The sequence below is a fragment of the Caloenas nicobarica genome, chromosome 1, assembly GCF_036013445.1.
Source record: "Caloenas nicobarica isolate bCalNic1 chromosome 1, bCalNic1.hap1, whole genome shotgun sequence".
Lineage (NCBI taxonomy): Eukaryota > Metazoa > Chordata > Aves > Columbiformes > Columbidae > Caloenas > Caloenas nicobarica.
Window position 1 is genome coordinate 122,252,549 of NC_088245.1, and position 14,616 is coordinate 122,267,164.

General features: G+C 38.1%; 1 protein-coding gene across 3 annotated transcripts in view; it reads right to left on the reverse strand.

Annotated features, from left to right (window-relative positions):
• The window catches only part of DYRK1A (dual specificity tyrosine phosphorylation regulated kinase 1A), an 88,207-nt gene that overhangs the window by 11,871 nt on the left and 61,720 nt on the right, over positions 1-14,616 (reverse strand). For all 3 annotated transcript variants that reach the window (XM_065642735.1, XM_065642718.1, XM_065642727.1), the window contains exons 3-6: positions 11,217-11,422; positions 1,834-1,926; positions 1,082-1,270; positions 202-349 (exon numbers count right to left, since the gene is read on the reverse strand). In XM_065642735.1, the coding sequence (XP_065498807.1) occupies positions 202-349; positions 1,082-1,270; positions 1,834-1,926; positions 11,217-11,422 (636 nt within the window). The remainder of the gene's footprint in view (positions 1-201; positions 350-1,081; positions 1,271-1,833; positions 1,927-11,216; positions 11,423-14,616) is intronic.

Sequence of the window (14,616 nt, forward strand, 5' to 3'; positions counted from 1 at the left end):
ATATTTTTCTTCTGGATCTGGTCCAGTTACAAAGCAAACTGGAAAATTTATACTAAATAATATTAAGAATTTGAAACATTGTATAATTATTTTAATTTCTTTAGCAACAGAAGCATTAGTTGTAGCCTTCTACACTATATAGGAAGATCTAAAATATTAATAATTTGATTAAGTAAAAATTAAGAATAACTATTCAAATACCTATATAGTACTTCATCTCAGTGTCATGTTTGTTCATAAGCTCAAGCAGTCGCACTTCAATCTGGGCTTGGTTTAAGAAAGCCTTCTTGTTTTTTATTATTTTGATAGCCACCCACTCCTGTTCCACTCGATCATAAGCCTTTACAACCTGAAAGAGAAAAGTCAAATCCATCAGTAAAATCTCAACTCAATTTTTTTATATATAGCAAAACTTGCTTTCTAAACTTTCTTCACTTTCCGAATTCAGAGAAAATATTTTTAGAACTTCTATTCTTTCCAGTTAAATTTCTTATCTTAGATTTCTTTTCTTACTTGATACTACAATAAAGCCACAATTGATAATGTGACATTTATTGCAATGATGTTGCAAAACGGAACTCAGGCTTCACCGAGCTTCACTAGGGCAAAACTAGCAAGTCGTCAAAAACAATACTGTAAAATGACTGGCAGAATCTGAGGAAAAACTAACAAAAAACCCCCCAAATTACAGCTCCATTCTCCTTCCAGCCTTTTTCTCAAGGCTTGGCCAAAGCTACAAACAATCAAAACAAATGTTACTATGTAACATTTGTAATAGGTAACCCCTAGCAACACAGTATTGTTTTAAACGAAAAACCCCAACCCAATAGCTAGAAATGTGAACCAATAGCAAAAGGCTGAAGATTTGCTTACTGCAAAATACCAGAACTACATACAGTATTTGAATGTTATCAGTAGTAAAAAGAAACAGCACAAAATATGAGTGTCTTGAGCAGGCACTCAATATACTCAGATTAAGAAAAAAGAGTTGGAAGTTCAAAATGAAACAGGAATACCACTTCAAATTAAATCCATGTTATGGTTCGCATGGATTACACGTTGCTCAGATGATACGCATTACCTGTCCAAACGATCCTTTGCCTATTAAAGAGTCAATTTCATAACGATCCATCCACTTCTCCCCATTTTTTACAATATAGTCATAGTTGTCATCATCATAGCCATCATTGTAAACTTTTCGCTCCTTTTTGTGACTGGAATCATCTCCTTGGCCCTGCTGATGCCGCCGTTTTTTTTTTGCATAGTAAACCTAAACATGAAAAGTATATTGCTTAAAAGACCACTTTTTAGAGCACAAGTTCACTAAAAGAACAGAATCATCTTTTACAATCGTCATATCTGATCCTGTGATTTTAAAACGCAACTTCTACTACTAAAACAAACAAAATTCTCTCCTGCTACCATTCTATTTGAAGTCATTATACCAAAGCAAAGTCTTGATGAATAATTTAAAAACTCAGAAAACAGATCTAAATAAATGCACTAATAACACTGATCCCTACGGTTCACAGGTGCGAAAAGATACAGCAGAGTTACACTAAACACACAGCAAAATTAAAAATGGTAAGTAGCCTGGAAACAAGAGTTATCAAGTTGTTTATAAAATAACAGAATATAAACTCCAGGATAACAAAATTCTTATGTGCTGGACAGAAAGGAGGAACAGGATATCAATGGGATGTGAACAAGAGAGAGGCGGCTTGGTTCTTCTTATCTCTTCACCAGATCATTTATAGAAAACCTACTTAATAATGTACTGTAAACAAAAACTTCACATTGATGCACATCACAAAAGATAGCGGGAGCCATTACCTCATTAATATGCTTGTATGTTTTGATCAAATCTACGGAGAGTTTCCTCAACGGAGCAGTAGCTGGATCACGGAAAGACTGGGGCATCCGCCTCTGTAATATGACCATCAAAATTTAGAAAAAACGCAAAATTTAGGAAAGGACTTTAACAATATAATTACTACACCAAATCGTGATATTCTTCAAACATATGCATTATTTCATTGCAACATCTTTTTCTTAAGTGGGCATTAAAAAAAAAAAACAAATATAGGAATCAAAAGAAATTAACAGTTTAGTTAAATGACTTGATATACTTAATTAAATTCCTACCTCTCCTCCCATTATGCCTAACAGGCTTAGTCCAAATAAACACTCCTTCCTGCAGTCAAAAATACAGCTCCTTTGACAACAGAGATTCTTGCTGACATTATTCCTCTACCTCATGACTGGTACACGAACTGCAACTGTGTTTAAGGTATAGTTGTATTAAAATCACAAATGGAAGTTAACAGTAATAACTACTGGAGAACTGTGCCAGTTTGCCACATTTAAACTGTGTTAAATTCCAAATAAAAAAATCTCAGGTCTACCATGCTTTGCAATATCCAGGCCTAAATCTAGATCTAAAACCTAAAGATAATCTAAATAAATCTCATGGGCACATGGGCTCATGCACATGGGCACCATACCTACTTTCGAAGTTTTAAAACAATATCCCTAAAAAGGTAGTTATGCTCCTCATTTGTGTTTCCTAAAATTTACTACATTTAGGACAAAATCATCTTCAACAGCAGGCCATTTTTTTAAAATCACTTTCCTGAAGAAAAAAGACTTATGTGTAATAAAATTGTGTGCCTCTGTTTTGTTTGCACACATGCACCATGTAAATTCTGGATGTACCGATTAACTTCTGTTCCTCCTCAAGCTCTGTTTGAAATCTCAGAACATAAAGTTCCTGAAAAGATAAAGTTCTGAGTGGCAAGGTAGAGGCGAGCAGTATTCCCAGCGAAGAGAAGGCAGAAAAAACCCTAAGTCACAAAACTCTTCATTTGGCTAAAGCTGACACCCTGCTCGGCAGACACTTAACTAACAACAGCACAACTGCATCACCAGACAAGCTCTGGCAACTTCTCTGGTGAGAGTGTCAGATGGGGAGCCAGGAGAGAGAGGGATGAGGTTAGCACAACTGTTTTGCTAGCCTGCCTCTCTTTATTCTCTCTCTTTGCAATGACACAAAAACCACAGGACATGTTTAAGCAATGCCACTGCAGAAAAGTTTCACATATGCTAAAGCTGCTTCTATTTCCTTACTCATTAAGAGGGCTAGGTGACCAAATGCCACCACACTCAGCCTTACAGCTCTCATCTCACGCCATCAAATATGCTCACGCTCGTAACTCTCTTCGCTTCCAAGTGCTTCATCTCATCTGCTGCCTCCTATTACCATTAAACTTATATGCGGCCTCCCACAGAGCTGAGACAAGAGCATAAGCTATCAAAAAAAAATAATGAAACTGAGTTTTATATCAGTATTGCTGAACTAATAAACGAACTGGAAAAGCATAACTGCTCCTCTGTTTTTCATGATATTACCTAATTATACTGGTAGCTGTTCAAATAGCTCATTTTCTTACCCAATGACCAAATACAAAAATCATGTTGAAGCGACCCCAAAAAGTTCTCTCAAACAGAAGCAATAAAGAGAGTTTGTGCTTCTGAGATTGGGCCTGAACTCATGTACCCAAGCAGCCACATCAGAAAGCTGAGCTCACCATCTCTTCCAGTGGATGCACAGAGCGCATCAGGGGAGGAAAGGGGACACGTGCAAGGGTGAGGGAGCAAGAAAGAGCGTGAACAACTGAGAGAGCTAAAAAGTGGGGGGAAGGTAGAAAATTGCCAGTGAGCTTACTGCATCTGCCTGAGGCTGGGACTCCCAACAAGTACAACATTGAGTGGAGCTGAAGGCTCCCGAGAAACAGCAATTCAAAGCTTTGGTGCACACCAGTCCAAATAAGCCGACGTACAGATTTTTACACCCCTGCAAGACTGGTGACCTGGGGTCTTTTTGATTAGCGAATGTTTGCCCGAGATGACACAATGGAGTTAACCTCCCCTCAGGGAGTTTTAACCCAAGGCATGCCCTATGTGTTTGGTCCAGTGAATTCGCTTTTGGATGTGCCCACTACCATCAATCTCCCTTTAGCGGGTTTACCAAATTAATTCCTTTATTCTTTTTTATTACAAGCACAACCATTTTGCAAACATCGGGAAACTCTGTATCAAAGTTTCCAAAACAAACTATTTGACAGTTCCAAAAGATTTTTGTTCCTTGCTTTCATCTGTCAAACACATGTTAACCATTAAACAAATCACACCTAAATATGATCGCTTTTGTTTCTCTCTAATGGCACTGTTAATCAACTAAAAGGCACCTAGTCCTAATCCCAACTGTCACCATTACAGGCTTTCCAAATGCAAGTATTTCCTTCAAATTTCTTAACTTGACTTAAAGAGAGAATTGGAACACGGGAACACCAGTAGATTTTGCTGGTAAAGTAAACCATGCTTTTTGCTGATGATGGAAGACTATGGAACAAAGTGGTCATTACCCATTTTATACAATAACACACTCAAATTCTTTATCATTGGGGTAATGTTGATTTCCCTCTTGGCTTCGAAGAATGCTCAACCATTTAAAAAAAAAAAAAAAAAAAAAGAAAAGAATCTATTCCACAAGCCTCAGTCTCTATCTGGTGGCCAGACAGCAACACTGCAACTTCAGATCTTCCTGAAAATAGAACATAAATCAGGAGATATGCTTACATTTCAAAACTGAGAGACAAGGAACTACCATCACTACAATTACATGCGCTAGTAGATACCCATCACATTCTGATTGGTCCACACTTATGCCTCAATCAAAACAGTACAGCTACCTGGGATAGTACCATGATGGAAACTCAAGTAAGGAAAATTAAATTTGATTTTCTTATAATGCTGAGAAGCAACCTGTAACTAATCTAAACAAAGAAGAATCATCACATAAACACACAAAAAGGTAACCATGAGCCTCACTTATGTGTACTCCACACATCTGAGACAAACCACGTTTTAGGGAAACTACAACTTTTAACTCGGGTATGCTACTTTGACTACCATAGTCTTTTAGGTTTAATGAATGAAGGAACAGATAACATACTTCTCTCTCTTTGGACGTATGTTTTGTTACGTAAAAAACAGATGGCGCTGTTCCTCACTAAATGCATTTTATTTTTTATTATGGGAAATTCCAAGCAGATATATGTATTCTGTTAATGGAATGCTTTAACTCAGGTGTTTTTTTAAAAGACAGATCCATCAACATCCACATTCATTAAAAAGAAGATAAATCCTGCTCGCATATAGTGCATGTTCCATTTCACAATCAGAATAAATTAGGAAGATTTTATATTATAAAGGTAACTTTTAGCAAGAACTCCAATTGTAATGACCTATTTAATAGACTCTCATATTAGAGAACCGAATGGACCAGTCTCATCTCCTACGTCACTTGCTATTCAAAACTCTTCTTGCATCACAACAACGTAGGACAGGAAGTCAACATTAATTGTATATCGTGGTGGGCAGCCTCTAATAGATGGTGTCTCCAGAGGGTAAACAAAACAGATGTTCAATTGCTATAACCGCAAGCCACAATAACACTTCCCCATAATATATAGCAAAATTCAGATTTTTAGAAAAATGAACATATGTGCCAAGACTCTTCTTCAAACTGACTGTACTCAGAGCCAGAACTATATGCAGGTAGGGACAGAATCTCAGTCCAATTACTTTCATCATTTACTTGTGTTTTGTGAGTATTTCCCTTTCTGGCTTCTTTCCCCACATAAAAAAAGTTGCTGAATAGAAGTAATGGTAAGAAACAGGCAAGTTTGTCATTAAATAAATAAATACAGCCAGTAATGAAACAAGGGTCATCTGCTAAGATTTTATCCTGCTTGATTCAGCCCAACTATTTAAAAAAAAAACCAGTGGGCAGCAGGGGGAGAAGGGGAACGAAAAACCCCACTCTGAAGTTCTTGTTTCCAGAGCACAAACATATTTTTCTACAAAAAATGTCTGAAACAGGTGGACAGTGAGAGAAATGCTTTAACTGAAAGGAACTGCGTGCTCCCATTCCTGACAGCGTCTCCTGGAGTCTGACCATCACTAATAACTATGTTGCTGATTAGATAGCTGAAGTAACTGAACTAAGGATTTGCTACTGCTGGTTAGAACGCATTAACTTTGCAATGATCTAGTTGCCATCAATACAATCTCTGACCAACATAGGGTGAAGTAAAACCTAGAATCTTGCAGGTGCCAAGTGATCTTAGATACATATCGAAAGAAAGATGTTCAACAGTCAGCCTGACCTTCAAATTCCAGGTGTTTTGTGAAAGCCAAACTTTTGGAATTTGTTAACAAAATCTGCCCAGGAATCTCACCTCAACTTCCTTATCAGGTAAATCAATTTTCTAATCTTTTGTACTTAACTGAAAAAAAGTTTCAGGCAATCTGAGTGTCCACGATGAAGACAAACATTAGCACAGCACAAATGAAATGCTTGTTTAAAGTAATAAAAACTTTTCAGCTCTTATATTCACATCAGGCTATGGTGAACTCTCAAGATGCAACCAGTTGGAACAGGACAAAGAAATATTGCCATTTGTTACTGCTAAAGGAGAAAGGTCCCACAGACCTCATCTGTTCTATTCACTCTAGTCCACGTGGTCTTACTGTTTTCCCGAAGCAGGCTTTGGCACTTGTCAGAGAGGTAAGACCACAAAATCAAGAGCAGGACTCCATCCTGCCAGCAGGCTAGGCACTTGGTGAAGCACAGATAAAAAGTAAACCCTTACAATCCAGTGGCTTTCAGGGAACAAAAGCCTCAAGGTCTGACTGCTGAAGAGAAAAAAAGAGCTGGAAGTTTTTAACTGTAATTTAAAACCTCATAAATAAGTGAAAAACAAAGCAACCTGGCTGGCTTTGAAGTATCTTCCTATTATATGTTCCTTGCCAATAATGAGAAGAGTAGGTTTTGGCGACCATAGGCATAAAGTTTATGTAAATAATATTTTAAGGGTAACATATAATATAAATACACATCATTTATACAGCTTTAATATAAATTGCCATCACTATTTCCTAACTTTTAATCTGCAACTGTGAATAATTCACAAAGTACAAGAATATGGTCTGCAAGCCATTACAAATCAAAAAACAAGCAGGACAAAGCAGGAATAAAACCAATACATTAATATTCAAGGCCTAGCTTCCCCATTATTTGGTTATGAATGAAAATCATTACAGGAACTTGAACAAGACAATACCCCTCCAGAAAAGGAGTCGGTCCTCAGTAAAAAGAAAGACACAAAAATAACCTGAAAAATCATAGTAAGTCAGATCTTTGGTATTTATCAAAAGGGCATTGTTTACAGAAAATGCTGCTGTTTCACATGCTAAAACTTAACAGCCACTCTCAGCAACTGACAAGCATTCTCCTTATGTATCTTGCTGCAGCCTGAAGAAACTTTCTTTCAGAGAAGAGCTACTTGATAGCCATTATTTTTATAAAACTTCAGCATTCCAGAAGCTGAGACTTCATCCCTGCGTTTTTTTCAAGCTAGTCAATTTTCCCTGGATTTGGACAAAACACTCTGTTTACAAAGTTCAGCAAAACGCAGCCATCAAGAAAGCAACCTTTGTAACATTTGTATTGTCGATTCCGTCAATGAAAGATTGACTCAGAGATATATGAAGCCGCTCAGCACACAATTTGACAGGCGGTTAGTTAGCAGGAGGGGTGTTTATCGGCACGATGTGCTATTTGGGTGAGGGGCGGGCGGCCTCTCCCCCGCAGCAGGCGGCGGGCTCCGCCGCGCGGCGCAGTGCGGCGCTCCGGCCAGCAGGTGGCGGCTGCGGCGCGGGAAAGAGCTTCGCCCGGCGGCCCCGGCAGAGCCACCGCCGGCCCCGGGAGAGCCACCGCCGGCCCCGGGAGAGCCCCGCCTCACACACCCGGCTACCGGAGCGACAAGGTAACGGACGGAGCGCTCTCGGGGGCGAAGGGGCTGGCAGCTCGCTGTTCATCAACTGTGGGACGGTCGCACCCAAACGGGCTGCTTTGAGGTTGTTGAAACCGATGGCACCAAAGCTGACCCGACCGTCCGGGCTGCTGACAACCACTGTTGGCATTAGGAAGTTCTGGGAAACTGAAGCTCAGAGATCTAACTTCTTGTCTGTTTGACTGGATGCAAGACATGGCATTATAAGCGTCTACCCTTTAAGAACTGCACCTCCTGTATCTGCCAGAAGTCACCTTTTTCTTCCTCCTGTGTTTCATGGCTGTATTAGATAAATTTATCAAGCTTTCTACTATTCCTTTTGCTGCCTGAGTTCAAAACATGATCTTCTCAACCACATGTACTTGAAAACTTAGAAGTATGTCACCTTATGTGACTGAAGAGAGTTTGCAATTACTAAAAGCTTACTCTCAAGGGTGGGTGTCAAGAGGATGGGACCAGACTCCTTTCAGTGGTGCACAACAACAGGATGAGGTGCAACGGGCACGGACTGAAACATACAAGATGCCATCTGAATATGAGAAGAAACTTCTTTGAGAGTGACGGAACACTGAACCGGCTGCCGAGAGAGGTTGTGGTGGCTCCTTCTCTGGAGACATTCAGAACCTGCCTGGACACATTCCTGTGCGATCTGCTCTGGGTGAACCTGCTTTAGCAGCTGGGTTCAATGAGATGATCTCCAGAGGTCCCTTCCAACCCCAACCATTCTGGGATTCTGTGATACAAGCTTTAACAACAGACAAGCACATGACAAAGGAAAGAACTGGTGGTGGGATTCCAACAGAGCACTGGAACAACCACACAAGGATGGTTCAGAAAATGATCTCTGCAAGAGCTTTTCAGAATTGACATATACAGGACAGAACTGCTTTTATCAAGGACAGAGAGAAACAAGTTGCAGCATATTCAAGGCAATACCTTGAATAAAAGGGATTCCTGTAGAAATGTCATAAAGAAATAATCTGTGAGATGTATGTATTATTTAGACATGAAGATCTAGTTGGTATGCAGATTACATCTGGAGCGGAAGGCAAGATGGTAGTCCACAGCAATGGGGTCATGTAAGACAGCACAAAGCCTTCAACAATAGCGTGTCATGGCTTTTACAAGAAGAGAAAAGACTAAGAGTTACATTTTAATCAAGATGAACTAGAGCTGATAAAAGGGCTACTGAAAAAGAAAAAACAAGAAATATTTTTTTGTAGAGACAAGGTCTAGAGCAGATGATCTGACTCACCAGCATATTAGCAGGATTTGGTTTTGCAGATAAGATTAACCAGAAGTGCAGTGCAAAAGCAAAAAGCCATTCAGATTCCCCAACAGAAGCTCATACAGAACCTCCACACCAACCTGGAATCTGGTGAGAACTCTTTATGGCACTTGTTGACAGGTGAAGCAGAAGAAGTCAAAAGAAGAAAGGAGTCACAAAAGACAAGCAGTCAGAAGACTTCGAGTTGCCCACCAAAGTGAAGGGTGCTGAAAGCAGCTCACAAAGGATAAAGGAGTAAGAGTTCTGAGCAGCTTAAGCAGAGGACTATAAAGACTTCAACAATGCAGTTACAGTAAAATAGGAAGACAGAAGCTACAATACACAAAAAACCAAGACAGAACTGGAAAAATAAAAACACTGATTCCAAAATACTGTTAGTGGTGCAAAGACAGCTTGGTTGCCATTATCAAGGTGGCCAGCTGATCATTTCTTCATATGAATAACTTCTCGGAGCCAACCACAACTTTTCCCCTACATTTACATCCCCGTCTCAGTGGGCTGCATTCTTTGGTCAACAATTCTTGGCTATTCTCCAAAAACTATTCTTCAGCTTTCTAATATTCTACCATTTAAAAGCCATTGTGACCACAGGGATGGCGATACATCCTCAAGTTTCTTGATCTTGCTTTTTGGTTTGAAAACATGAACAACTAAGCACTAACATACACTAAAGCTCACAAATGTGATGCCAGATACTAACGCCTAGATAAGTACCTTGAAAAGTTTAAGCAGCATAGCAACTTTTCTTAATTGGCAGACTGATTCACTAACCCCATTGTGGAGGTTTTGGGGGACCTTTAACCTAGAAAAAGTCACATAAAATACCTTCATAGATTACTCAAGCTAAATACTATTATAGATGAGCAGATTTACTCTTCCTACTGAGTGACTCTCATGAAAGCAAAAACATCCATTGCCAGCTCCATTCACTTTACCATTCTTCACAGAGCTCTTAGCCATTACAGATCTTCGAATCCTAGTATCAAACACCCTGGCACTTAGTTTGACCATTCTCATCCTCTTTGGTCTTTCCCTCTTTCTGCCTAAGTGCCTTTCTACAGAGCAGTTCTTGATGGTACTGTAGATTTTTCTACCAAAGTCAACTTGAGTACAAGAAGAGACCCGAAGCTGGTAGCAGCAAAAGACTTCACTCTTGATCCTCTTGAAATGGAACATGCCTCATCAGCCGGCACCAAATTTGAAGCTTTGAATTACAGATTTCCACACTTCAAGCTTTGACATCCATCTGCATTCATGTCTCCACAACTGGGCTGTGCCATTTTTAAGAAAGCAACAGAATTCTCTCTTACATAGGCAAATACTAGCTCTTGTGACTAGCAACCTAGCACTATTAATTAGGAAGCTACTTCAGCAGTTCTAGCAACTTAGAAGTGGTAAGAAACACTGATCTTGACAGCTCGAAAGCATCCATAATCATACTAATCCCTGTGTTCATTTTACCTCCTTGCAATAGTAAGTAGTAAATCAGTAACAGGAAAACCCCAATGATAGCACAGCTTTATATTTTGCCTTTTTTTTTTTTTTTAAAGCATGTATCTTCCTTAAGAAAATGTCTTTTGTGCAAACCTCTCTATTCCAGAGATACTAAGTAGTGACTCTGCATTAGAACACTGTCCATTAGAACATGTAATAAAGCAATCACATCCTAACATCAAACAGCCCTGGAACAAAAAGCACTACTATTAAACTCTCTTTCTAACTCTCCACTTGGACAATTTTTCTCCCCTCTCATCTAATAAATGTTAGAAATAATCACAATAAATATATACCGGGTGTTTAAAAGCAACTTCCTGAAACTTATTTGTCCACCCACCCCTGAAGAGTCACAAGTTAGTTTAAAAAAGTTTTAAAAAGTTAAAAAAACCCTAACAAACACCCCGCCCCACCCCCCCCAAAAAACATATCCCCTGATCCTGTAATTTATGGGTGTATAATATATTCAGAATAAGAATTATGACATCTAAAATGACTTTATTGTTATCGCTTACCTGGTTTGTTAATGTTAGAGGTTGCTGAATCTGGTCAGCATACGATAAGGCAGAAACCTGTTGGTCGTTTATGTTCTGCTGCCGACGATCACTGTACTGCTGATGCGAATGGGACATCTGTCCAGCCATCTGAAGGCCAGCAGCATGGAATGAAAACGATGGTGCAAGCCGAACAGATGAAGGTTTGCATGCTGAAGTCTCTCCTCCTGCAAAGACAATGTGAGGTTTTAATGCAGTTAATGGCTTGAAAATATTTACCTCAGTTTGTCTCCTAGCTCACAGCACTTACGAACACTAATAGTTTCACCGTTTTAACTTACACAAGAGTTTTCATACACAATGAACCTAGAAATCATCCTCATGTGAAGATTACCTGGCTGAAGTTCTTCCCATTTCGACAAATTGTTCATTAATCATTTATTCCTGTTTGTCCTTAACACCCCTTTTCTCACATCTTCACCTATGCGTCATAACTCAGTTGGAATTTGACAGGTTTATTTTCAAAGATATGACTTTTGCGTATGGATTCTATGAAAGTCAGAAAAACACAAAAGTTCTACCTTTCAAAGTTGCCCACAGCAACTTTCCGCACCGATTGTACCACAAAAAAAAAAAAAAAAGGCTAGTGCCCAGCCACAGCAGCTCATCTTCCTGGTTTCAATTGTTTATGCCTTCCTATAAGCTACATTTTTTACCTTCCACCCTTCTTCCAACACACACTGTACTTCAACTCAGCTTCCTGACTCCTACTGCTGGGTTTTGTCAAACTACAGGTAGCAAGCACTGTAACTTGAATTAATTCCTTTTTGGCATGGTGAAATGAGACTGCAATAAGCAACTGCAAAGCAACTGCAAAGCAAGAGACAAACAAAACACTTGGTGTCAAGTTGCAGGAGAATGGCAAACCATACAAAATACTAGATTCCGTAACATCCTGAAAAATGCCTAATTCTGCAGGCATAGAATCTGCCCCTAAGTGGGACAGATCCCGCACCTCTCAACTCTTGTTTCAGACATCTGTCAGATGTCATATAATTGGTTCAGTCTACTTTTAACTTCACTGTCTTCTAACAGTGGAGGAAAGCTTGAAGTACAATTTGGTTGTCTTCATTTGCTAATGAAAGTTTAGCACGTTCCACATTTAACACCCATCCTTTTGCTTTTTGCTGACTATGCCAGAGGGGGGAAATTCTCTAAATGGATGCTATGTTGGCACAACATAAGAGACAGAGCAAGATGGGACAAGCAGCCAGGCACACTGAAGCCAACATTGCCACTGAACAAATACACATGGAATCAGAAGCCGAAATCTGGAAGCACAATTATTGGTGAAAATTAAATTTAGAAGCAAGATGTGAAATAATCAAGCATCTTAACATGCAAGGGAAATCCACATTTCCTCTACAACCAAAACCTTGCAAGAAAATATAATCAGTAGAAAACAGTAGATGAACATTGCCCATCGATTTGACTTTCTTTAAAACAACTGACTGCTCAATTCATGACCTATTCTAAATTAAGGAAAAATATTGAAATGATACTACATCATTGACTCAGTACCTATCAGGGCAGAAGAAGAACTGCATGGGATGAAATCAAATACCATTTTACGTTAAGAACATTTTTAGAAAACATATTCAATAAAAAGTCAAAATAATATTCAAACAGCTATAAATAAGAAAGCCTATATATAGTATAATCGCTATTACTTTAAAAGGGGTGAATTGTACAGTGAAATACCCACTGACAGATCACTGGTATTTTTCTCCAGTGCTATAATTCAGTACTACTAAAAGACTAACAGAACAAACTGCTCCAGAAAATGAACTGGTTACCCACAAGCACCCACATATTTTCATAATGTTACATTATATCTTCATACATTTTACTTAAAAAAAAAACTTTAAAAACTAACTAAGATATATAAAAACTGGGGTTTTGTGTGCATTATGGTGCCTCTGGTAACATGATAAAATATCAAGATGACCTTACAAATGGAAATAAAATAAAGACATTCTTGACCTAAAACCATTATAAGCTAAATCAACTTAAACGTTGTACAGAAGATTACTCTAACTCTTCTGTAAAACATCCATTAAAAACTGTATTGTGATTTTTAACACAAATACAGATTCTAGAAAGTTCTGAAACTGTCCTCCACATTTAAAGAGACAGTGAAAATGTAAACTTTTAAAAATAGTTGCATCTTTTTCTGTTTTCATTCCAAGTAATATCTTATGTTCACCTACGAACTGGGCAACAGACTGTCGCCTTCTTTTTTAAATTTAAAATTATGTATTATGAACTTCACAAGTTCATATTTAAATACAGTAGGAAAACGTGCAAAGATTCCAACGTATCAGCCGATTTCTCTTGAAGATATCATGGTTCCTTTATATATTAATGCATCTGTCACTTAGATCACATAAAAACTCCACATAAATATTTTTTCTCACTACTTTATTTTCTTAATATCTAAATTCCATTTTTTACAAGAGAATCAGAGTTAATCCTCCATCTGTACAACTTGGTAAATTTAGTGTACATTTACTTTTCAAGATATACTGAACATTCCTCTAAGAGTGGGTGAACACATGTGAGACATTATTTGGTATGACTACTTTCTGCTCTTAATTTCTGCTGATTTTCTGCTTAACCTGAAAAAAAAAAATCTTATTTAGCAACATCATGGTGACTGAATTAAAATAAAAAAATATTTAAATTCAAAAATACCATTAGTTCTAAACTGTAGAGCCAATTACTTTAATAGTTTTATTTCTTGTAATTTTGTTTACCCCAGGCCACAATCCCCCAATAGTACACTAGATATCCAGCATATTAGATAATGTAATAAAAATAATTCTTATTATTTAAAAAAATTCTGCACTTGCACGTGTCCCTAAAAAAGCACAAAAATCCTGAATAGCATGGAGTTCTCATTTCATGTTTGACTTCACAGTATCTTCTGACACTCACTCAAAAAAGATCACAACAAATGCAAGGATAAACTGAATAATGCGCTATACGATTTAAAATAAATTTTTAAAAATAATAATTTTAATAATAAAGTTATTTTTTTTAAAAAGGTTAGAAATATAATTAACCCACAAAAGAACAGTCATAATACTGACGTTTCACATCAGCTTTGAAGTTTTGATGCTTGCACACCCTTTCTCTTCTGAATCCACTAGCAGGAGAAGGAGGCTGTAGCTTTCCTCATCTTCCAAACTGTAAATGGTCAGTTGGACCAACTCAGTTAATTCAACAGCAACGCCTCAGAAAAAAGAGCTTTCTAATTTATAACAAGGTGACTGGACTGCAGAGTCATAAAGAAAGTTTTCTCTAAGAACCACAGTTCAACAAATAACTTATTTTATTCATTCGAATTAAATATTTTTTG